This window comes from Leucopleurus acutus, assembly GCF_964270905.1.
Source record: "Leucopleurus acutus genome assembly, chromosome: 3".
Classification (NCBI taxonomy): Eukaryota; Metazoa; Chordata; class Mammalia; order Artiodactyla; family Delphinidae; genus Leucopleurus; species Leucopleurus acutus.
This window is the reverse complement of record NC_139145.1, coordinates 41,115,310-41,141,534: the sequence shown is the minus strand read 5'-3', so window position 1 is coordinate 41,141,534 and position 26,225 is coordinate 41,115,310. Positions and strand designations below refer to the sequence as shown.

Here is a 26,225-nt window from a genome sequence, read left to right as displayed (position 1 = left end):
TTATTTATCCATCTTGTCTCTAAACAATACCTAGATCTTCAGACAACAAACTTATGTAAACAATAGGACAAAAATTTCTTTTAGGAAGTTTCTTACTTGTCTCGAGATGCTCCCAGCGCCAAAACAATAGGATCTGCAATCTCTAACATAGACTGCAGGATAGAAGCTACAACAATGAAAAGGATAATACTGAGCAGGAATGCCCGGTGAACAACCTGCAGCTCTATCAGACCAGTCTGCACCGCCAGGATTAACAGCGTAACTCCTTCTGTCATGCCTCTAGAAAAGCACACGTTTTTGGAAAAACAAACAATAATCAGAATCACATTTAATTCCGAGGGACAATAATCCAAAGGCTTAGACTGTTATTACATATTTGTGATCTATTCTGACTTCGACAAAAGAACTTGATCAGAATATTAATGTCAGTGTAATAATATACAAGCATAATGTATCACTACATGTGCAAAACGTAATAGCTATAATTTTAGCATACAGTGAGAAGAAAAAAAGCAACTTCTCAGATAAATAAAAGTATTCTAACCAGGCTTGGCTAACGAGTCAGACACTCCTACCATTCTTAGATATCCACTGAATTATATACATATTTACATCATGAGCTATATCCCGATTATAAAATAGAGAACCACAGGTGAATGTCTCTATAATCTTGGAGTAGGGAAGGTCTATTTAAGAAGACCATAAGAACCAGAGACGTAAACAAAAATACTTTTTTTGAAATTCAATTTCCATATGGAAAATATATATAAAGTCCTAAGACCTTTTTATCCTATTGACTTGAATTATAAAGAATCTTACAAATAAACGAGAAATGAGCGAAGGACAGGTACAGTTTTCAGATACACAAATTAGCAAATATTTCAAAGCCTGATGACCCAAGTACTGACAAGGAATGTAAAAAAATATGGGCAGACTAATGTTGAGATACAAACAGGTAAAATGTTTCTGGAGAAGAATTGCTAATAAATTTAAAATGTACATACCCTTCAATTCAATAATATTACTAGTAATTTACCCTATGGATGTACTACAAAAGTTAAGATATATAGATATAGATTTTTAAGAGATATATATATATATATATACACACACACACATAGATTTGAGAGATAAAGTGGACAATGGAACATGTTATGTGACATCATGGGGATACAATCAGTAAAATCCAGACTGAAAAACTAAGTAGGACAAACAATCCGATGTCTTCAACAAATAACATTAAAGGGAAAAAATAAAGAGATAGCAGGAAACTAAATATTGAAAGAGACTTAAGAGGCATACCAGTCAACTACAACATGGGCATTATTTGGATCCTGAGTTGAGCAAACAAAATGTTTTTTAAAATTTAGACAGATAATTAGGGAAATATGAACACCAACTGGGTATCTGGTGTCAAGGAATTCTTCTATCAGAAATGAATGCTCTATTGTAGTTATGGTTTTTTCCTAAAAGATTTAGAGGTAAAATAATATTATATCTGGGATTTGCTCCAAACAAATGCAGCTAGGGAGGGGGTGTTATGGGACAAGGTAGGTGGAATTGACAGGGGCACACAACACACAACACTGGCCATATTACTGGAGATGGGTGCCAGGTACATACATAGGGGTTCATTTTACTATTTTCTCAGCTTTACTGGTTTAAAATTTTCCTAATTAAGGGTTTAAAAAGAGAGACATGAACAAAGACACTCATAGCAGCATTATTTTTAAATAACAACAACAAAAAAAGATACATTATTTTTGCAATACTATGCATTCATCGAAAAGAACGAGGTGTATGTGTTGACATAAAAACAAAACAAAAAAACCTATCTAAACCATATTAAGTGACAAGATAAGGTACAGAACAATGTGTATAGTATGTGGAAAAGACTACATATACTTTTCCCTATAAGAAATGTTTTAAATTACCATCTATAGCTGTTACCTTTGGGGAGAGGAAATGGGAAGTAGGGGAAGAAAGTTGTCATTTTCCATTTTGTGCTTTCTGAATGGTATGAATTCTGTGAACTTAAACATGAATTATTTTTCTGTCTTGTCCCCACTCCCTTTTTCCATTATAAAGGTGTTAGCTGGGACTGGCAGGAAAATTACAGAGCATAGGTTTTTTCTTTTCTGTCATTAAAAAACTAATACACAACAAATTAAAATTTCCCCTCAATTTACAAGGTACTCAGCATCTACTAATCATGAAATAGTCCATAAAAGTTTAAATACTTTAAGAAGAGGTTACATAAGCTTATATAAATGAAACCATTAAACCTCTATGTTAATTCAGATAACAGAAATCATGACAAGTTCTAGAAGTAGTTTCCTAATACCTGATCTTAGTGATTTAATAACAACTGGAATAACTATTCTGCATCCTCATTAATGCATCCTTTGAAACTTCAATCAGTATCAAAATTATGTTCAAACATAAAAAAAAATCTTTAAGAAAGTATCGAATTTAGAAATCTGATTTTAACAGAGCAACACAAACGTCAAATGGGAAAAAGCAAGCTATCCAAAAATCTCTTAAATAAATCTAGGAAAGGAAAGTGCCTAATATACATTGTTATGTAGATATAATAAAAATACATCTTTTATACATAGAAATTTAGTTATTTTTTCATAGTATTTTAATCTAAATATTGCAACCATTCCAAAAAAAAAGTCCTCAAAATTCCATTTCCTCTAAAATTCATCAACAAAGAAATTCATCATTCCTTCTTCAAGTTACATAAGATTTAAATGTCTAGAGCTATTCAGGGTGAAGAACTTACCGATTCATGGCAGGATCATTCATGAAAGCTCGATAACCCTGCAAGTAAAACTTGCAGAGGGTCAGAACACCCAAGGCAACAAAAGAAACCGTGAAGACCAAACCCAAAAGTGAGTAAGGAGTGCTGCAGCATTCAGCAATACTAGAAAAAAAGGGGGGGAAATATTGTCCGATAAAAATTGTTTATTTGGAATTGAAACATCTTAGGCCTTTAAATAACCACCAAGCTTGATCTGATCCTCAATGAAAACACCCAAAATTTGAGATGAAATCACCTAACCACTCTGTTAATAATTTAAATCCATTCTTATTATCCTAACCTCATTTTTCTAACTCTTTGGCAAATATTCAGCACATAGCACCAAATCTGAAACACAGTCTTTTTTATTTTTATTAACTATCTTCTCCTTCAAAGGTAGTAAAACTCTGAAGGCTTAAATCTTGTTCAAACCTTAAGAAAATCTAATTAACATGCTGATAATATTCAAAAGAAATGTGTATAGTTGCCCATTGTTCTTCTGAAAGGTTCTGGCTGTTCAAATTGATCAGACTGTACTGCTAATGTGGTTCCTTGTCAAAACTCCTTCTCTGACCAAACTGCTATGGGGTAAGGCCTGTGCAGACTCTGCAGCCCCTGACTCCTCTCACTCCAACAATGTCTTCCATGCTACTGGTGCTTTACATTTTAATTAATTTAGGCGTAGGTAAATGCAGGTCTTTTCTGGGTTATTTCAAAAGTATGTCCAAGAATATAGCCCAAGACCATTTCAAAATAATTTTAATAGCAATTTTTAATAAGGAGAACTGGACTTGCACTAAACCTTGGAAATACTTTCATATTTTATAGAAATACATTCAATACTTTTATTGAACACATTTGAGAATAATTTCACAAGTATTTTGCAAATATATGTAATATTATATACCAATAATTTGGATTTAGCATTTACAAAGCAACTAATAAAAAAACATTCAAAGCATGGTATCAAGTTTTGAAATTTCAGTGAATAATGTCTTGCATGGATGAGGAATTCATTCAGGCAAATCAGTATCTGCCCTTTACTATGTAGCTCCATGCCTGTGCTACACGGTTATCCTTCTTACACAACTGTTTTTAAGTTACTTTTTATGTGAAAACATCTAATTTTACATAGACCACTGTGCATTATGATGAGGAAAAAAATGTCTGGTTTTCCATTAGGAGCCAAAGTATCTACCAATCATGGTAGTTGACAGCTAAAGAATAAATAATTTTATGGCATTCTTAAAAGTCTAATTTCTGAAATGTTTGATATTTTTCTCAGAAAAATCATTATATACCATGTTTCAACAAATTGTCCAGTAATTTAAAAATATGAGGATCATGGCTAAAAATAACACTAAAAATTTTACTTCATTCCCATTGGAAAAGTCTGAAAGTTTTACTGAATGTCCAAACAATTTCTCTATTCTTATGTCTATTTTTAAAGAAATCTTTTTTACCCAAACAGTATGATTTAATTACATTTTCAAGAGGAGCACATTCTTTTTCTCTTACTTTAAAAAAATGTGTGGTGCTATTTTTCAAGAGCATACTAAAGAAAACAAACGGTTTCAACCTAGCTTTGGGGAAGTGAAAGAGGCTGGGAAATTTATAAAACTTTTCTTCCCATCTCTCCTCGATGAGACATTTTATTGATTTTAGTTTCTATTTCCTGGCTGCAAAAAAAACCCTTCTTTTTGTTTTTCAGTTTGTTTGCCATGCTTTGTTGGTTTGTTTTAGTCAGGGTATCCTGGTAAACTTGTGATCCTCCTTTTTGAGACTAAGTTGTTCATTGGCAAAGCAACATACACACATAACCTAACGCACAAGTGCATCAAGAAGGACAAAGAACAATGCTTACAGAGATACAAATTAATGAAAGAACCACACAGGAACTTCTCTATAAAACACCAAATTAAAATATTCTTATATAGAGAAGGGGCAATCTATCCTATGTATGGAAAAGGAATAAAGAAGAAAATTATTTTGGCAAGATATCTAAGCCTCACCTAAAATTGCAGCATTATTTTCTTACTTTGTTAAGTCCAAATTCATTCATCGCTTACTGATTTGTTAAGCCTCTTACATTATACTATGCTTCATTTGATTGTGCTTCACAATGGATAATAATCTGGTTTAAAACATGACCAATCCCAGTCCCACACTTAGGTTATCCTAACCACTGAACTGTATATCTCTGTTTCTCTTTAAATTCAGTTACTTTTTGGACCATTTTAAAACTCTGCATAAAATCTCCATGATACTTACATAAAAACAAATAGCAGTGAAACAATGAATTGGCCATTAAAATGTGTTTGATATCAGTTTATTGCATGTTTATAAAAGCTACTTTTTAATTAAAAGTCTCAGAAAGTACAAAATCTGACTCAGTACCAATAAGTTTATTTTACTTACTTGTCAAAATAGGTATCGCCCCATGACATTTTTAGTGCTGTTTAACTTTGTAACGTTTTCAATCTTAACAAGTAATATGCTCCTTAAAGAGAGTAAATCTGTCTTAAACTTCTCCTCCCCTACACCACTTGGTGCACAACACTCCATCATTTTGGATGGCTGCGAAACAACAGCTCTACTAACTAAAACTCTAAAGTTGTATTCGCCTATACTTCCCAGGAGGAGAGTTTCTTTCTTGCCTTTTAAAGTGACAATGAGCCAGGGAATGAAGATGTAGACCCATCTGCTAGATTCTGAGGGATTGAGATGGAAACTTGGAATTTAACAGTGACAAATGTCTAGATAAGCTCACAACAAAGATAATGAGGTAGAAAAAGGACTCTAATGACTTAAGATTTTTTAAAAATAATTTATTTTAGAAACCAAGCCTTAGAATTCCTTTAGGTTAAATAGTAAAATACTATGATATACTCATTTTACCATTATTTGACTCTATATTAATACGGAAGCAAAACATTGAAAATAACAGGGCATAGTGAAAGTGTATAGGTAAGTCATAGGATTTGGACTCAGGGGGGTTTGAGTGTCAGCATCCCTTCTTTTGGCACTGGCACCTGGGCAAGTTACTCTTGGTACAGTTTCCTTACCTCTGAAATGCTAATGATAATAAGGTACCTTTCTTGCAGGGCTGCTATAAAAGTAAGTATGAAGAAGTGTTTATTAGTGTGGCTGGCACATATTAAATACTCAATTAAAGTGATAGTTATTTTTAGTAACATATTTCTTTTCCAGTAGTTTAACTTGAAATTGAAAAAACATTTTTACAATTTGCTACATACCTTTCCACAAATCATTTGCTGTACTACGGTCTACAGTGCAGCCAAATATACCACCATTATTATATTAGCACCTCCCTACATTGCCAGACCTAGGCATCCACTGAGTGAAAATCCTATTTTAATTGAATATGAAGTACTATAAAAAGACTGACAAAAGTTAATTTGAAAAACTTACTATTCCTAGATCAAAGTTTTCTCTTCCTAGGGTTATATATAGTATCGTATACTCTTATTAATTACCTTGTGAGGAAAAGGAAAAGAAGCCTCTCTCGTGATGCAGGCTGATCCCGAGTACTGAAATAGGAGTAAATCTGAAGAGCAAATAAGACGAGCCAGAAAACCATGAACAGTACAGGGACTACCAGCTGATTCCACAGGGACATCCCCAAGGCTAGAAGGCCATATACCTCCACTACCTGAGTAAGAAAATAGGACTTTAGGAAAACACCTTGTATCACTTCAATAAACACATTTAAACACGAAAGAGTTTAACCTAAAGTACTGAAAGAGAAAAACTGAGTAGCTTTTCTTTTCTTGCAAGATTATTTCAACTAAATTCCTTCAAAGTTAGCTCTATACATACAAGTAGGAATTAGCATGTCTTTGTTAATTTTCTGACTTTGAATTATTATTAACAGTTGACACACATTCATCAAATGGCAACAGTAAACTGCCCTAACAGTTCAGGGATAATGTCAAAATAAAGTCACAGTCAGAGTTAAACTACGTCAAGGGAGTGTGAGGAGCCTTGCTAAACTTACTCATGTCTAATCAAAATGATCAGGACTAGCATGAACAATGCAATACTGCTTGAGGGGCTAGGAGGAAGGGAAATATAAAAGAATTTTCCAGAGTTTATTCAGGAAGGTCACAGATGAGAAGTAGTTTGATGGAAGACAGAATAATCATTGGAGAAGTTTATGATGGAGCAAAGACAGGAAGTCTTTTCCCTCAGACAAATCAATTCCCCTTGCTCCTACTGTGTATTTATCAAGCAACATTTCTCAAATGATTTGGTTTGCCAAGTGTATTAACACCAGGGAAAAAGGTACACCTAAAAAAAGTTTATTAAACTACTATAAGTCAATAAATTAGCTGTCTAGTTTATAAAACAAATCCTTATGAGACTGATTAGGAGGAATTAATTCTCATAACCTGATTCAGCCTAGGAGTACAGCTGTAACCAAGTTTCTGGAGTTACTAAGCCAGGGACTGGACCCTGGTAACACAACAAGGTTCTGCCAAGTAGGTTACAAGCTCTAACCTAAGCAGCCAATTGGTCTTGCCGGAATGCTCGGTGTGACACCAGAATTTTTCAAAAACTATAAAGACCTTAAATAAAAATACACTGACTTGTAGCTTATTCTAAATTAACATTTTTTCATCTGTAAATCAAATATTTTTTCTAAAACTGAGTCATGATTAACCCTCATTTTTTCCCAACTAGAAAATATTGCAAGAAAAAGGAAATTGTCCAGCTAGCTGCAAAATTACTATTAGCAGCAAACTAATCACTGAGAGGTAGAGTACTTTTCCTTCTTTCCATTCAAGGAAAAGACCACTAAAATACCTGACAGTTTCCACTTCTTGTCTATCCAATTCTTTCCAGGTCACGAATTTCATAACCTATACTTTATTTTCAACTGCAACACCTTGTGCTACAAGAATCTTATGGCAACCAAGAAGGTAAACATGACACTGAAAAACGGAGGCTTTGTCCTTATGGTAAGTAAATAAACAGTATCCAAGTAATATTTACTGAATATCTACCACTTCTTACAAACCAGGGTAGTTCCACAAGATTGAATTCAAATAAAAAATACATAAATTCATCATTCTGACCCTGCATACAACAACCCTTCCCCACGAAGAAACTGTTCAATGAGAGTATGAAAATAACTTCATCTTCTTCTGAAGATCTACTTTCAAGAAAGTTGCTCAAGTTAATCATTATGTAAGATGAAGAAATCAGTAGAATCAGGGTAAGGCCAAGAGCTTAGGAAATTTTTCTGGGAAAATCTGCCCCTGGGGCCACAGCAATAACAACAAGGAAAGGATTCATTTAGTAGTATCAGTTTGACCAATCTGAAAGCTTCCTGTACCTTAGGGTCACGCACACAGTAAAGAGCTAGGAGAGAATGCCCATTTTAATACTCTCTTTATACCAATGTCAGTTTTAAGACCTATTTTATATACTGAAATTCACTGATTAAATCAAATAGAACTATTTATCTCCTCAATACCTACTGTTTGTGTCTGGAAATAATCTGTTTGAGAGCAAAGGCTGATAAAAGTAGGAGAGACAGAAGCACGTTATGTTGGCAAAATCAGTCCAAGCACCACATCTAAATGAAATCTGTCATACCATAGCCCAGAACTATTTAACTTCTCAGTCTATTAAACAAACGTAAGGAAAAAACTGTACTCACAGTAGGGCTATAATCAGGAAAAAAACAGGATTTGACCTCTAGGTATTCAATTCTACATCATTCTTGTCTTTGTTATCATAGTTAACACTGAATATCATCTACCTGGCACTGAACTCATTCAAATCTCACGGCTACCCTATGCGTTAAGTACAACCGTTATTATTAGCTCCATTTTACAGATAAGCAAACTTAAGTGACTAACCCCAGGTTACACAGCTGGTAAACAGCAGCATCAGAGTGAGAACCCAGACCATCTGCTTCTGGAGAAGCACTTACTTCACTTTACTGCCTCTCAATAGAACTTAATAAAGAATCTCAGATGCTCCTAATTAGGTTGAAAACAGTTACTATTTTGAAACTGTCAAACATAATGTTACCATGACCATGACTGTGAAATAAAAAACTAAATCTTTAATATACTTAATATTTATGTAGAATTTTATCTACACAGTCTTACCTGAACCAACTCTCTGTATGCAGACTTGGCAAGGTTATAAGGTACTAGAAGGTTAGACCCAAGAAAATAAAGAACTTCCAATCCAGTAAAAATCATAGCAAATTTGTTGATGATAACAATTGTCTCCAGAGGAACAAGGCAGAGGCGTGCTAGGAGAGGAAGCATGTGAGCTGAAAAGAGCCAAATCTGCTTCGTTTTCATGACACAGGAGCATAAAGTACACACCACCAACTGACCTAAAATGGGGGGGAGAACATATTTAATTTCGAGATTTGGTAATCACAAAATAAAAACAAAACACTGTTGAAAAGGATGATGACACAGCTTTTGAAGGAGTTTAGTTAGGATCTCTTAGATAATATTTTAAATCAAATTTTAATTTCATCTGACCAAAATTACATGTTCTGTGAATTTTGGGCACCCATTCCCTAGAACTGACTTAAAAGAAGCAGCACAAATATCCACTGGTCTTCATCACATTCCAGATGGCATATATAATATGGCAATTTTTTAAAATGTCTCATTCAAAAAAGAATTCAGTTACAACTAAATATATTTAGCTCCTTTTACAAAGGCCCTCAATATTTAACTGTTCTCCTCTAGAGGTGAAAGTATAAAATCCAAGAGATACAGTTACTTGTCCAAGATCATGCTGTGACAAGATTTATTCTGAGGTTTTCAATCTTTAATTGTTTCTACAGGACCATGCAAGCCTTCCCAAATGACTCAATAATGAGAAGTTAAAACTGAAAAGTTTAAACAACAAATTCTTCTCACAGAGGATTATGCATGATTATAGAAAAGTTAGGAAATACAGAGAAGGAAAAAGGAAAAAGAAGCCTCAATCTCCTACAATCCTGTCACCCAAAGGTAGCACTGTTAATGTCGTGTTCATTAAATAAGGTATTGCACGTAAAGCCTTAGCATTTTATCTGAAACATAGGCAGTGCTCAAAGTTATTCATATTGTTACCTTTTCAGATTTATTCTATGCATGTGAATATACACAAATGTTTTATATAAAGGAGATTATAGCATACACACAATCAACTTTTTTCATTTAATACATATTATGCATATATCTCTCAAATAAATAAATAAAGGCTTTTGTTGTTTTTTTAGTTAAAAAACTGAATGCACATGACAATATTAGCATTTGGCTATTTTCAAATATTTCATAATTATAAAATGCTTTGTTATGAATAAGCCTGTACATTTATGACATCATTGTATAAACTACTTGGAGCACATTTCCTAATATTTTCTTAGCCTAAATTCCTATAAGTGGGATTACTGAGTCAGAAGAAACATTTTTTAAGGCTTTTAACACATACTGTCAATTGCCCTACAGACAAAAAACACACAGTGTACAGGGGTGCCCATTTTCTCACCTACCTGTCAACAGTGAAAATAATTTAAGAAAGGGAAGGGCAAGGAATATTTTCTAAGTTTTTGTTAAATTTGTATTTTGTCGTTTACCAGTAGCACTGAACATTACCAATAAGTAATGGGTTGGCCAAAAAGTTCGTTCAGGTTTTTCCGTAACCTTACAGAAAAACGCAAACGAACTTTTTGTCCGATCAACATGTAAACGCATTTGCAATTATTTGGCAAAACGTTTGTTCACATTCTTTGTCTATTCTTTTACTAGGATATGTAGCCTTCTGTTGTTTGATCAAGATATTAACCTCCTTTATCATATGATTCTATTTTCCCAATCTGTCATTTGAGTATTTTAATAACTTTTTTCTCTCATAGTATAGAAGTTTGTATTATAAAGAGTCAAACCTATCAATCTTTTCCTTAATGGTTTCTACTTCTGGTGCCATGGTTAATTATATGGCTCCCCCTACTCAAGATTATACATGTAATCACCTATATTTTCTTTAATTTAAAAATTAATATATATGAAATTATTTTAGAATAAGGTAAAAAGTAAAGACCTATGTTTGTTTTTCCAGATGTGCAGTCAGTTGTCTCAAAACTAGCTATTGGAATCGTCCAATTCTTTTCTCGTTAATTTGAAATGCCACTTTGGTATACTTCAGAATCTTCTGTATATTTTGTGTCTGTGTCAGAACTTGCTAATTTTTTTCAGTGCTCTACTCTGATGACAGTGCCCACTATTCCTTTTCACTGACTGGACAAGTCTCCTCTTATTGCTCCTCTCAGAATTTCTTAGAAATTCTTGAACATGTCATCTTCCAAATTAATTTAGGAATCAGTCAAATTCTCTTCCTTCTTGCCAATGAAAAGCAAAACAATATTTTTAGATTCTAATTTGTGTTCTATCCATATTATTGTTAGAAGAATTAAAAAACTGCAACTATTTTTATACAAAGCTGAAAATTTATTAACAATCTACTACACTGTATGTAACATATGTGGTATTTTTTCCCACAAAGTACTAATTTTAGCCTTTAAAGAACTGATATTCAAATCACATGAAAAACATTCATAAAGGCATTAAGAAAGAGAAAAACACCTAATAATAAAGAAAACTGAGGCAGATCCCCTCCCCCACAGCTTGCTCTCACCCTCTGCTCCCTTGCAGTGTACTCAATAGATCTCGCTTTCTACCCTCACTTCTGGCTTGGTAAATTCTTTTACCACCCACATTGCCAGCCCCATCACCACATTCCACAGCATTTTGGTGGCCCATACAGGGAATGCCTCTCTCTGCCTTTTCTAATCAGTCTTCCAATAGTAGTGATCGGCCTAATGACTTGGGGCAATTGAAGGTCCCCGGCCAGGGTTATTGCTCAGCGGGACCCAAGGTCTCCAGACGGGCTCCGACTCACTGTCACCCCAAGGGCTACATTCTGGAAAGTCTTTTCTCCTCTTCAACACTGCCGATGGTCTAAGGTCCCTGGAGACCAGGGATTGCACATCCTGACTCTCTGGCGGACCTAAAGCCCTGTCCCATATCGACTGATTGTCCCTGCCCGATGGGGTGGTAGTGTCCTTTGGGCCTAGCTTTGGGACTCCTCACTTCTAACACCTGGTGCATTCGGCAGCGGCAGCTCGTCTGGGGCAAATCCAGGCACACTGTGAGATCCTCTTTTCTCTTTCCATCCTGATCCACCAACGTCACCAAGTACGTCAAACAAGTTGCTACAAAACCAACTTCATTCCATCAAGCTACAAATGGTGACAAGACAAGGATTCCAACCTCTAGAATCAATACAGTTGACTACTCTCAAACAGGCCTCCCAAAATTTCTATTCACACAGAATCCCACAGCCCCACAGCCGACCAGCAAAGCCAACTGGGACCCAATGTCACCCTTTCGCAGCAGGAAGTAGCCCAAGATGATGTCGTTGCCCAGATGTCAATGATTTGACTCTGCTGATCTGACAGGGGGGAAATGTAGAGCTTAACAAAAGAACAGCCATCTTAGGCTGGGGCGGTCCTTTTAAGATAAGACAAATGCACTCTCCCCCCAACGGGAGATTATCAGTAGTCACAAGCAGTTGGCATTCCAGGCAGATAGAGCTATGACACACCCAGCCCTAACCACCAAACGGGTGGAACATTAACCCAAGGGTGACCAGAGGGAACCATAAAAGAAGCCCAGTTTCTCTCCCCCAGCGTAGACCCCCTTTTGGTCTCCCCCGCAGTGTATACTCAATAAATCTCACTTTCTACCCTCAGAAAAAAAAAAAGAAAGAAAGAAATAGAAAAAGAATACTGAGAAGAGGCCACCTAGTAAGATAAGTCAACAAAATCTTAGGGGCTAGAAAACAACTATCAGGCCACTACTCTTTCCCCACCCTGAGAAGAAGACTGAATTTTGCTCTCCGGAAAGGCTGAAATAGGCTCCTGGGCACTGTGCACAGCTCAGGGCAGAGGTGAGGTGCAGTGCCCAAATGAAAAACGGAGATTAAAATAAAAGTCTGCACCCAGAAGGATGAGATCACTCTAGATCTCCAAACACTGCTGCCATGTTTATTGCCACCTAGCTCTTGTCACTGACACTAGCCTCCCCTACAGGAGACAGAAAGATTCTTCTTTGGGGAAACTGACCCAAGTCCAAGTGAAAAGACCTACAAATACACACACTTAGGGGTCCCAAAAAACAGCCAGTCGCACTTGACACCAAATGTGAAACATACCCGTTGGTAAGCCTTAAAGAGATTCCAATCGACAACTTAATAACTCACTTTAATACAAATGATCACACAAGGATATTTAAGTAAAACTTACAGTTTATCAGCCTCATATGGGGTCTAGGCATCAGTATTTATAATTTTTTATGTAATATAACCAGGTGATTCTAATCCAGGCTTAAGAAATACTGCTGTCCCAGGTAAGGCAAAGACCAAAACAAATGGAGAGAACGCAAGGAACAAAAGAAAGCTTCAGGGGCTTCCCTGGTGGCGCAGTGGTTGAGAGTCCGCCTGCCGATGCAGGGGACACGGGTTCGTGCCCCGGTCCGGGAGGATCCCATATGCTGTGGAGTGGCTGGGCCCGTGAGCCACAGCCACTGAGCCTGTGCTCCACAACGGGAGAGGCCACAGCAGTGAGAGGCCCACGTACCACAAAAAAAAAAAAAAGAAAGCTTCAAAGTAAATAATATATCTAAGAAATTTAAAAGACTGTCACAATAAAAAGAAAACAAACTCCAGGATATTAAAATATATAACAACAAAAGGGTTGTAAGATAAAGTTGGGAAATCTCAGAAAGTAAGACAAAGAGAGAGAGAGAAAAAGGAAAATGGAACAGTAAGAAAATTAGGGGCTCAATGTGGGAGGAACCTTACCAATTAAGAGAATTTCCAGAAAGGGACAAAAGAGAAAACAGCAGGGAAAAGTTAGGTGAGTTGAAAGGAGAAAGGCCTCTGCGGAATGATACCTGAGAGTAGAGAGGAGTGGTACAGGAGAAAACCGATTTTCATCATAAAATTGTGGTATTTCTTGAGTTTTAAAAGTAAGTATATTTCTTTGATTAAAAAATTAGCTAAAACTCTGAAAGAAATAAAATACTCAGAGGAAATGCTTTAATATTAGGAATGATTAGGAATTTTCATTCTGGTATGTCTTACTTTCACTGTACTCATAGCTATGATATTTAAATTTCCTTTTTCAAATTCTCAGAGCTTTCTGAGAATCTGCTCCCTGTGTTATAATCGTCAGTTTGGCTCAAATAAAATTCTCTTTTTTCTTCTTAAAAAAAAAAAATTTCCTTGTTCAGCATGCTGTAAACTTCCTTTAAGCTCTGAAAATTCCCATAAGTCTAGGACAGCACATTCGGTGTTCAGCTCTGGGGTTACAGGCTTCATTTATCTTCTTTCACAGAAGACTATGACTCATATGCTGTGATTCTCTTTAAGAGAAGACTACTCCTCTTATTTAGGTGAAAGAAGGAAGGAGTCATACTGTTAGTGGAAATCTTTCCTATAGCTCCAGGAGAAAAGGAAGTTGTTTAACTTGACATGCCTATTCCAACTGACAATTCTGAATAAATCAAAATCACAATGTACTCTTTGGATTTCAGAATTCCACTGTAAGAACTATCTCCAAGAAGTCTGTAATCCTAAGAAATGATGGTATATTCAAATTACTTAATTTTTCATTAAAAGTTCATTAGTGAAATGGAAGAAAAGGAGTAGAAAGTTACTTTAAAATCAAAGTCTAAAGAAAATTGCTACTTAATAGTTTACGGATTTTGTTTTATTTCCAATTAATTGAATCTTAGTTGAGTAAACACACTATCATAACCACTGATAGGAAAAATTTAAGGAAATATACAGATTTATACTAAATTGCGTCCATTATAGAATAAAAGAGAACACTTTATGAGTTTTCTAACCTAGTAAATATTTTCATACTTGGATGTCACCACTACTGAATATACCAATTCATGGGATATAGCCATAAAGCAACATTATTTTTGTGTCCTACTGTCTTAAAAGCCACTCTGTGAACTGAGTGTTCTCCTGCCCCTAAGGCAAGTCCCATACCTTTTCTAATCTAGCACAGGTTATACAATCTAATCTAATCTAATCTAATCTCAATCTAATAACAAACAAAACTTTGAAACTGATTTAAAGTTGAGAGTTTTCCTTTATTCCAGCTGAGGCCTCCTACGGCATAACAGAAAACCTGCAATTGTGAGAGGGAGTAGAGAGGTTAAGGCAATCTTCTTCCTCTTTCTCTGCCAGCACAATCTCACTCTTTTCCTGACTTACTCACGACTGAAGCAGGCAGGGAAGGAGAGGGAGGGAAGTAGAAAATTCTTACTGAACTATGTTCTTACAATGGTATGGTATTGGTGCTCCCTACAGTTGGCGTATTTAAAATGGATCTCCTTTCTCCTGGGCACTTTTAAGGATTCTTCTGATTGTTCCCATCACTGTGGATCTCTCATCTGCAGTACCCTTGATGCTTGTTATGTACCCTCCTCTGGCTGTTTTTGGTTCTTTCCTCAGCTCCTTAAATTCAATCCCTGTTGGAGTCTTCTCATCCTTTATAAGGGCCGTCTTGGGAGGACCTAAGAAAATTCCATTGACTCTTGGGGCCCTCATCTAGTCCATAGTAAACTAACATCCTTTGCCTACACAGATTAGATGATACAGGAGAACCTCTCAAGACATTTTCACTCCACGGTCAGAAACTCAACAGCCAGCCAGCCAGCCCAGTGCTGGCCTTTATATCAGACTAGAATTATAATACAAGCCATATATATAATGTTTAATATTCTGGTAGCATCATTTTATAAAGGTAAAAAAAAGTAAAATTAATTAATAATATATTTTATTTAATCTAATATTTCCCAAATATTATCACATAGACATTCAATCTATATTAAAAAATTAACAAGACAGTCTATATCGTTTTTGTACTACGTTTGAGAAATTGGATGTGTTTTACATGACAGTATATTTTAATTTGGACTAGTCACATTTCAAGGGCTCACAAGCCACATGTGGCTTGTTCTGGATGGTGTAGCTTTAGATATTGCAGGCCTAGGTTGGACACCAGTCTGTAGTATCCCCCCTAAGCCACACAAAAAAATGTGTCTCCAAATGGTCTACCACTAAATTCTCTAAATGAGAAGGGCCCCGCAGGTATTTTAGAGAAAACAGCTCCCTAAAGAAATCCTCCTTCAAATCCCAACATTCAACCTCTTAACACCCTCTACATGGGTGAATTTAAGAATTACATACTATGGGCTTCCCTGGTGGCGCAGTGGTTGAGAGTCCGCCTGCCGATGCAGGGGACATGGGTTCGTGCCCTGGTCCGGGAAGATCCCACATGCCGCGAAGCGCCTGGGCCCGTGAGCCATGGCCGCTGAGCCTGCGCGTCCAAAGCCTGTGCTCCGAAATGGGAGAGGCCACAACAGTGAGAGGTTTTCTCTCACTTTGTTTTTTGCAACTTTGGCATGGTAGGGTCTAGTATTTCACTTTGGACTGTATCTATATTGTTTTGGGGTCCTAGCCAACACTTCTGTTTTAAGCATTCTGCTACCTGAATATTTCAATCATGTCTCAAGTTCTTGATGTTTCTGGCACTTTATTTTTGACTATAGGATAACGGCTTTCAACAACAGTAAACAATACTAAGACATTACGTATTTCATTTTAATCTTACAAAGTAATTATTAGCTTTATTTTAAAATTAATCTTCCCAAATACTTACATTACCCTTAAAAAAACACAAGCAACTACAGGCTATATGTGATCATAAACATGTAAAATAAGAAACACCTATGTATGAAAGAAAAAGACTAACATTTAACAATGGCTATGTTTTGAAAGTCATCATGAATAACTTTTGAGTTTTCCAGTTTTTTGTATTAAGTATGAACCAATTTTAGAAAATAGTAATTAAGATTGGTTGGTTCCTACGTACACTTTTAATTCTTTTATAATACTTACCTATTAAGGCTGTGGTAAACCGATTCATGGAGAGAGGTTCTAAATACATTGGTCCTTCATAGGCGGACTCCAGTTCACTCCTAACATAGTCCCTAAATAAGTAAAATGATAAGAATGTATTAGATACATTCCAAGCACATATGGGAGATAGAAGCTGCTATAGCACAGCATTCTTATAAAAAGCATATTATGTTAATAACACCTCTATCCACATCTATACTAAGGAAAAATTTAGGTACAAAAAATTATAGAGGGATGGCCTTCATCTCCTTCGTCCATGCACTGGAAAGAGAATTTACTGAAACTGAATTTTACTATGCAGAGAAGCAGCCAAGGCTCCACTTTGTGGGATTTTCTTTCTTCCCATGACCTTAATTAAATAATTTATGCCCAGGAAAAAGCCAGTTGAGATGCCATCTCTCAACCCTACTACTTAACTGATAACACCTAATACTATTACATTGAATTTCCCCTCTTTTGACTAGCTTCCATCATCCCTCCCATCTTCTTTTCCCCAAAGTTTTGTCCCAAGGTATACTTAATTAGTTACAGGTAAAATCACAAACTAGCTAGCAAACTAGCTTGTAGCAGGACAATCCTTAAAAACTGTCACTTTCAAGTCTACAGGGAATCTATAATTAGAATTATAATATTTTGTAGGCTACAAACTTATTTTGAGATAAATTTTAAATCAAATCAAATATTCCTTTTAAAACTTAATTCATTTAACATTGATCACTGAGAAATAACAAGATTTAAGTATTGGCCAAAGAGCCTTTACACTCTGAGAAAACAGAACTTTTAGGGCAGAGGCAGGAAGCACAAAAAGGGAGAATTTACTTTATTATCAATAAGTTCAGTGGTAATAGTAGAACATGGTTGTCTTAAGTTCTTCTGACATCAAAGTAGGAAAGTTTGTGTTAAAAAAAATTCTCCTTTTCTTCAATTGCTGAATGCTTTATTCACTGTACTTTAATAGTTTTAATGTTTCAAGTATTTCTGAAAAACTCAGATGGCTGTATTTACTTTTTCCATGAAATTACTTCCTATTAGGCAATCAAGTTGAATTCCTTCAGCATAACATAGCCAAACAAGAAATGACCTTTACATAATCAGCAAGGAGAGTATTGCCAAAAATCAACATTAAAAACTAAAATAAAAATTTAAAGCAGTTTTGGGAACAATTATAAAAACCAATGAATGACTAAGCTTCTTGGGTGATTTTGCAATTCTCCTCTATAACTCTAGGAGGATTATTTTTAACAAATAAAGTCTCTTTCTAGTAAAGAGAAAGCCAAATTCTCAAGGGGAATGATTCTAATGCAGTGGCTGTCAACCAGGGGTGATTTTGCCCCTGAAGGGATAGTCTGCAATGTCTGGAGACATTTTTAGTTGTCACAGTTTGGAAGGGTGGAGGGGTGCTACTGGCACCTAAGCCAAGATGTTGCTAAAACATTCTACAGTGCACAGAACAGCCCCCACAACAAAGAATTACCCACTCCAGAAGGTCAGTGGTTGAAATCCTGTTTTAATGTAGAGAGACACAAACGCTACACGTGCAAATTATATATAAACATCTGATTACTAGAGTAGTATAGGTAACCGTCAATGTAATTATTATATTTTATATAGCTTTAAGATAGAAAGCTAAAGAATTAAGAGAATTATGAAGTTTAAAATAAAATAGACACATAACTACCATGTACGCTTACGAAGTCTTTGAAAATGCTATTAAAGAAATAAATTTATATTTTAAAGAGATGTAGCTCTGAGTCCCAGTACTACCTAGGCCTTTAAAGCCAAATAATTTCTTTTTGGCCATAGCACATCCCTTTCAAATAGATCCAGTTTAAGAGAGGCCACGTGGGACTTCCCTGGCAGTCCAGTGGTTAAGACTTCGCCTTCCAATGCAGGGGGTGCAGGTCTGATCCTGGGTCAGAGAGCTAAGATCCCACATTCCTAGCGGCTGAAGGACCAAAACATAAAACAGAAGCAATATTGTAACAAATCCAATAAAGACTTTAAAAAAATTAAATTAAAAAGTAAAAAGAGGCCAGGGACAACCCATAAAGACAAAAGGCAGGTTGGTGTTTGCCAGGGGATTGGGGGAGGGGGAATGGAAACAACTATTTAAGGGTTGCAGGTTTCATTCTGGGGTGATGAAAATGGAATTAGATAATGGTGACGGTTATACAACATTATGAACGTACTATATGAACTGTTCGCTTTAAAAGGTTAATTTTGTTATGTGAATTTCACCTCAGTAAAAAAGGGGGGCCTACAGGAGCACTACCTCCAAGGGGAAAAGCCAAAAGATGGACCAAAAGGACCTCAGTCCCAGGAGCTCTCTCACAGAGAGGGGTGAGGGGAGGAGATGACAGAGTTGGGTTCCCTGTCTTATTTTCTCTCACATTTGCTTTTGTCATCATATTACTGATGTTTCATGAGAAACTCAGGAAACTCAACATTATCAAGAATGTCTTATTGCTGAGACATTTGCTAATTGTTTTGTATTATTTCCTAGCCTACTTCAGCTTACCCTCTTTTTAAAAGCCTCTTTGTTTTTCTTTAGTCCCTTACCTTAAATTCTAATTTCACATATCAAAACTTCTAAGGAAAATTAATATTTTGTATACTTTTTTATTCTAACTCAAAAAGAATCTGCTGTATACCTATGTTGCTAGCACACTGCTAGGCCCTGAAAATACTGCGGTAGACAAGAAAGACACAGTTGCTGTTAGGATGAAGCTTACAAACCAGGAGAGGAGACATACATTAAACAAATACTCATGCTAACCATTATTAAATTACAATTGTGACAAATGCTGTAAGAAAAAAATACAGAATGCTGTAATGGTCTTTTAAATTTTTATTTTTATATTCACAACTCTATTTAAAAATTATCTTCTATTATCTTCATTTCTAGATTCATATTTTTCCATTTAGCTAGTTTTTTCTGCCTTTTTATTTTAAATATCACTTATTTTACCTCTCATTCTATTTCATAGGGTTATTTTAAAGGGTTTAATGCAACTATTTCCTTTTCTTTTATCCTACCCTATGTTGCTTTGGTGGTTTTGTTGTTGTTGTTTTTAAAGTTTCCTCTTAACTTTCTAATTCTTTTTATGATTTTCTTTTTAGTTCTTTTTCTCTTTCCATGTTTCATTACTCTGTGGTTTGTTGAGATTATAGGACACTAAGGGACGACTACATTCCAGAATAATCACCAACCTTTAGGCCACAATGACAACACCCTGAGTTTAAGCAGTTTCTGCCCACTAGCTCTCCCACTTTGCCCTCTTCTAAGACCCTATGAACAGCTCTCTCTCAATGCTGCAGCCTCTCCCAGGACTGCCCGACCTGTCATTGCATCAATCACCCTACCAAAGAAATTAACATCTTTCCTAGGCACCTCAGACCCTCTCCCCTTTGCTCAACTCCTATCTCTCAAGACAGTCTTCAGAATTTCTCTGTTTGGCTGACTCACCAATAGGCCCCACCTCAGTAAAGACAGCCAGACCCAGAAGGCCTGCAGTCCCTTTGGGTTGGCCGAGCTTGGCTTGCCAGAGCCAGGGCAGTGGCTTTGGTGGAGGCTAAACTACTCGTCTTGCCAAGCAGCCACTACTTACCTATCTCTTCTGAGAGAAGAATCTGAGCACTGCCTCCCAAACTATACAGAAAAACTGGTGAAAAAAAAAAAACAAAACTGGCAACATTAACAAAGATCTCTATATCTAAGTGATGTACAACTTCAGGGAATCTCATGCTGGCAATGAAAACTCTTGGTTACTCAGTTTCAATGGAGTGGGTCACTTACAACAGTAAAAAACAAGACAGTAAGCCTAAATAAGAAGGATCCAGAGAAAGAATTATCCAAAATTCCATGAGTCATTTTAGGCCAAAATTTATTCTGAGGCAAGAGCCATGAAATTCTATTTTTAACAGAATTTTATACCTATTTTAAGACTGAATCAGATGAAATGTTCAAAAGCAGTATCAGAATTTTTAAATTTAGATTTAAAGAGTAGAATGCATTAAGTTAGTCAGAAACAAGAATTCCTGCATTCTGCTTGTAACTGAATAAAATCTTCCCCTTCTTAAACCTCTTTTCTCACTTGTGCAATCTGTGCAATGCTAACAATTAATGCTGAGCACCAGTAAACTGAACACTTTGAAAATCCACTTCTCTACACCACTTGTGATACACTACTTTCCTGTTGTTGCAACTATTTGGGGGCATAAGGAATGTGTAAGATGTATAAAAAGAGCCCCAAGGATAGCTTACAATAGGAAAAACTCTTGCTATAAAGAGAAGTATACAAGTTATAAAAAAATAAATAACAACAAAACCTAGGAGCTTATCAATTCATCAGCTGATTAAAGATCTTTATTTCTAAGTCTCTCAAGCAACCTGGCTGCGTCACTGAACAACCTAGGAACAATCTGTACATTCTGGCCACTTAAAGCTTTCAAACAATATTAATTCCAAAGAAACCTAATCTATTTGTACACAGAACAAAGTGGTGAGCCCTCCAAGTTATCTTTCGCAATATGTGCGAAAAAAAGGCACTGCTCAATTTAAGAGATCCCAGATAATGAGATTTTTTTTTTTTTTTTTTTTTGGCCGCACAGTGCAGCATGCAGGATCGTAGTTCCCCAACCAGAAAGTGCAGAGTCCTAACCACTGGGCCACTAGGGAATTCCGAGATGTTCAAACACCGGGATTTGAGTACCTACCACACCCTAAGCATTGTACTAGCAATTGAACAGTTCATCTACCCAGTTTCATCATTTAAATCTTCTGTCACACGGCCACCCTATTTTCTCTCTTCAGCTTCTTTCTGACCACCTACTAAATATTTAGTGCCTTGATCTGATAATGTTCAAAAGAAGAGAACATATCTGACACTGAAATGGACCAATTTTATTCCTGTCAAAATTAGGAGTTGAGTGTATAATGATAAAATTCATTTTACAATTCCTTTATCTAACAACAGTTCTCAAATGAAAAAATCTTGTTCCCCGGGTGACAACGTTTGGCAATTAGTGGTACTTTCTGTTTTCACAATTGTGCGGAAGGGGTATTCTGCAATCTGTTAGCAGAGACAGGGTGTTGTTAACATCCTGTAATGCACACAACTGCTCCATAGCAAAGAATGACACAGCCCAAAATGCTAACAGTTCCAAAAGAGACAACCCCTCATCTATAGCTTTGAATTACACAAGCTTTCATAAAATGGAGACCTAGTTATCTGTATTGACACATAAGTAACTCTTGGGAAAGTTTTACATTTGAAATCATAGTTACACACCCAAGACAAGGATGAAAAAGAGTACACTTTTATCATTTGAGACCCATGGGCTCTTAAGTCATACATGTACAAAATTGATACACTGGTTCATAAACCTAACAATAACACAAGGCATTTAAGAATAATGAAGTTTAAAATTTTAGAGAAAAACACTTAACTGTGGATGTAAACCATGAAAACACTCTCACAGTAATGGTCATGTCACTTTGTACAATTTCTCTTTTTTTCCCTGTAGTTCTGGATTGTCTCAATTTTAAAGTAGGGTTGACGCTGTAAAATACATTCCTTAGATCACTCAAAATGAAAAGCATAGTTTAGAATTTTAAGTATTAAAGAACCTGACATTTATCAAATTCTAATGAGTTCAATTAGAATATTAATATTAAATGTTCATACTGAGCTGTGCCCATGGATTTTCTAAAGTTTAATTCTTGTGAAATGCAAGTTATACCCATTTTATAAACATATTCTAAACTAGTTTTTATTCACTTAAGGAGAATCAGCTTCATTATATGAGTAAAGGCATACCTTGGAGATACTGGGGGTTCAGTTCCAGACCACCACAATAAAGTGAATACCACAAAAGAGCAAATCACATGAATTTTTTGGTTTCCCAGTGCATATAAGAGTTACGTTTACACTATACTGTAGTCTACTAAGTGTCCAGTAGCATGACGTCTAAAAAAAAAGTACGTACCTTATAATTTAAAAATACTTTGTTGCTAAATAAAAGCTAACCATCAGTTGAGCCTTCAGCGAGTCATAATCTTTTTGCTGGTGGAGGGTCTTGCCTCAAGGTTGATGGCTGCTGACTGATCAGGGTGGTGGTTGCTGAAGGTTGGGGTGGCTGTGGCGATTTCTTAAAATAAGACAACAATGGATGGAGGACCTTCAAGATGGCGGAGGAGTAAGACGTGGAGATCACCTTCCACCCCACAAATACATCAAACTATATCTACATGTGGAACAGCTCCTACAGAACACCTACTAAACGCTGGCAGAAGACCTCTGACTTCCCAAAAGGCAAGAAACTCCCCAAGTACCTGGGTACGGCAAAAGAAAAAATAGAGACAGAAGAATAGGGACGGGACCTGCACCAGTGGGAAGGAGCCGTGAAGGAGGAAAGGGTTCCACACACTACAAAGCCCCTTCGCGAGCGGACACTGGGGTAAGGGTGGTGGGGAAGCTTTGGAGCCACGGAGGAGGACACAGCAAGAGGGGTGCAGATGGCAAAGTGGAGAGATTCCTGCACAGAGGATCGGTGCCGACCAGGCTGGGAGCTGAGGCTCGGGCTTTGGAGGTCGGATCCCAGGGAGAGGACTGGGGTTGGCTGCCTGAACACACCCTGAAGGGGGCTAGTGCACCACAGTTAGCTGGGAGGGAGTCTGGGAAAAAGTCTGGAACTGCCTAAGAGGCAAGAGACCATTGTTTCGGGGTGCGCGAGAAGGGGATTCACAGCACCGCCTAAATGAGCTCCAGAGAACAGCATGAGCCACGACTATCAGCGTGGACACCAGAGACAGGCATGAAACGCTAAGGCTGCTGCTGCAGCCACCAAAAAGCCTGTGTGCAAGCACAGGTCACTATCCACACCTCCCCTCCTGGGAGCCTGTGCAGCCCACAACTGCCAGGGTCCCGTGATCCAGGGACAACTTCCCCGGGAGAATGCATGGCGCGCCTCAGGCTGGTGCAACATCACGCTGGCTTGCCCCACATTCCAATTATAACTACCGTAGCCCTCCCTCCTCCCAACCTGAGTGAGCCAGAGCCCCCTAATCAGCCGCTCCTTTAACCCCCTCCTGTCTGGGCAAAGAACAGACACTAGAGGGCAACCTACACACAGAGTGGGGCCAAATTCAAAGCTGAACCCCAGAAGCTGTGCAAGGAAAGAAGAGAAAGGGAAATCTCTCCCAGCAGCCTCAGGATCAGCGGATTAAATCTCCACAAACAACCTGAGGTACCCTGCATCTGCGGAATACCTGAATAGACAAGGAATCTTCCCAAAATTGAGGCCGTGGACTTTAGGAGCAACTGTAGACTTGGGGTTTGCTGTATGTGACAGACTAGTTTCTGATTTTTATGCTTATCTTAGTATAGTTTTTAGTGCTTATTATCACTGGTGGACTTGTTTATTCGTTTGGCAGCTCTCTTATTTTAAAATTACTTTTTAAATTTTAATAATATTTACTTATTTTTTATTTCAATAACTTTATTTTATTTTATTTTTTTCTCCCTTTTCTTCTGAGCCGTGCGGCTGACAGGATCTTGGTGCTCCAGCCGCGACTCAGGCCTGAGCCTCTGAGGTGGGAGAGCCAAGTTCAGGACATTGGTCCACCAAGGACCTCCTGACCCCACGTAATATCAATCGGCGAGAGCTCTCCCAGAGACCTCTGTCTCAACGCTAAGACCCAGCTCCACTCAAAGACCAGAGAAGTCCAGTGCTGGACACCCCAAGCCAAACAACAAGCAAGACAGGAACACAACCCAAACCATTAGCAAAGAGGCTGCCTAAAATCATAATAAGTTCACAGACATCCCAAAACACACCAGTGGACGTGGTCCTGCCCACCAGACAGACAACATCCAGCCTCATCCACCAGAACACAGGCACTAGTCCCATCCACCAGGAAGCCTACACAACCCACTGAACCAACCTTAGCCACTGGGGACAGACACCAAAAACAACAGGAACTACGAACCTGCAGCCTGTGAAAAGGAGACTCCAAACACAGTAAGATAAGCAAAATGAGAAAACAGAGAAATATGCAGCAGATGAAGGAGCAAGGTAAAAACCCACCAGACCTCACAAATGAACAGGAAATAGGCAGTCGACCTGAAAAAGAATTCAGGTAATGATAGTAAGGATGATCCAAAATCTTGGAAATAGAATGGAGAAAATACAAGAAACGTTTAACAGGGACCTAGAAGAACAAAAGAGCAAACAAACAATGATGAACCACACAATAAATGAAATTAAAAATCCTCTAGAAGGAATCAATAGGAGAATAACTGAGGCAGAAGAATGGATAAGTGACCAGGAAGATAAAATAGTGGAAATACCTACTGCAGAGCAGAGTAAAAAAAAGAATGAAAAGAACTGAGGACAGTCTCAGAGACCTCTAGGACAACAGTAAACGCATCAACATTCAAATTATACGGGTTCCAGAAGAAGAAGAGAAAAAGAAAGGGACTGAGAAAATATTTGAAGAGATGACAGTTGAAAACTTGCTTAATACAGGAAAGAAAACAGTCAAACTAAAGTCCAGGAAGCACAGAGAGTCCCATACAGGACAAATCCAAGGAGAAACATGCAAAGACACATATTACTCAAACTATCAAAAATTAAATACGAAGAAAAAATATTAAAAGCAGCAACAGAAAAGCAACAAATACCATACAAGGGAATCCCCGTAAGGTTAAGAGCTGATCTTTCAGCACAAACTCTGCAAGCCAGAAAGGAGTGGCAGGACATATTTCAAGTGATGAAAGGGAAAAACCTACAACCAAGATTGCTCTACCCAGCAAGGATCTCATTCAGATTCAACAGAGAAATTAAACCTTTACAGACAAGCAAAGGATAAGAGCCTTTAGCACCACCAAACCAGTTTTATAATAAATGCTAATGGGACTTCTCTAGGCAGGAAATAGAAGAAAAAGACCTACAATAACAAACCCAAAACAATTAAGAAAGTGGTAATAGGAACATACATATCAATTATTACCTTAAATGTAAAGGGATTAAATTCTCCAACTAAAAGACACAGACTGGCTGAATGGATACAAAAACAAGATCCATACATGTGCTGTCTACAAGAGACCCACTTCAGACGTAGGGACACATATAGACTGAAAAAATGGAAATCAAAAGAAAGCTTGAGTAGTAATTCTCATATCAGACAAAACAGACTTTAAAATAAAGACGATTACAGAGAAAAAGGACACTACATAATGATCAAGAGATCGATCCAAGAAGAAGATATAACAATTGTAAATATTTATGCACTCAACAGAGAAGCACCTCAATACATATGGCAAATGCTAACAGCCATAAAAGGGGAAACTGACAGTAACACAATAATAGTAGA

General features: G+C 37.0%; 1 protein-coding gene across 1 annotated transcript in view; it reads right to left on the bottom strand.

Annotated features, from left to right (window-relative positions):
- RNF145 (ring finger protein 145) overlaps positions 1–26,225 on the bottom strand; it is a 71,219-nt gene that overhangs the window by 18,789 nt on the left and 26,205 nt on the right. Inside the window, exons 4-8 of the mRNA XM_082837332.1 lie at positions 16,829–16,920; positions 8,950–9,185; positions 6,304–6,479; positions 2,789–2,929; positions 97–279 (exon numbers count right to left, since the gene is read on the bottom strand). Of these exons, the coding sequence (XP_082693458.1) occupies positions 97–279; positions 2,789–2,929; positions 6,304–6,479; positions 8,950–9,185; positions 16,829–16,920 (828 nt within the window). The remainder of the gene's footprint in view (positions 1–96; positions 280–2,788; positions 2,930–6,303; positions 6,480–8,949; positions 9,186–16,828; positions 16,921–26,225) is intronic.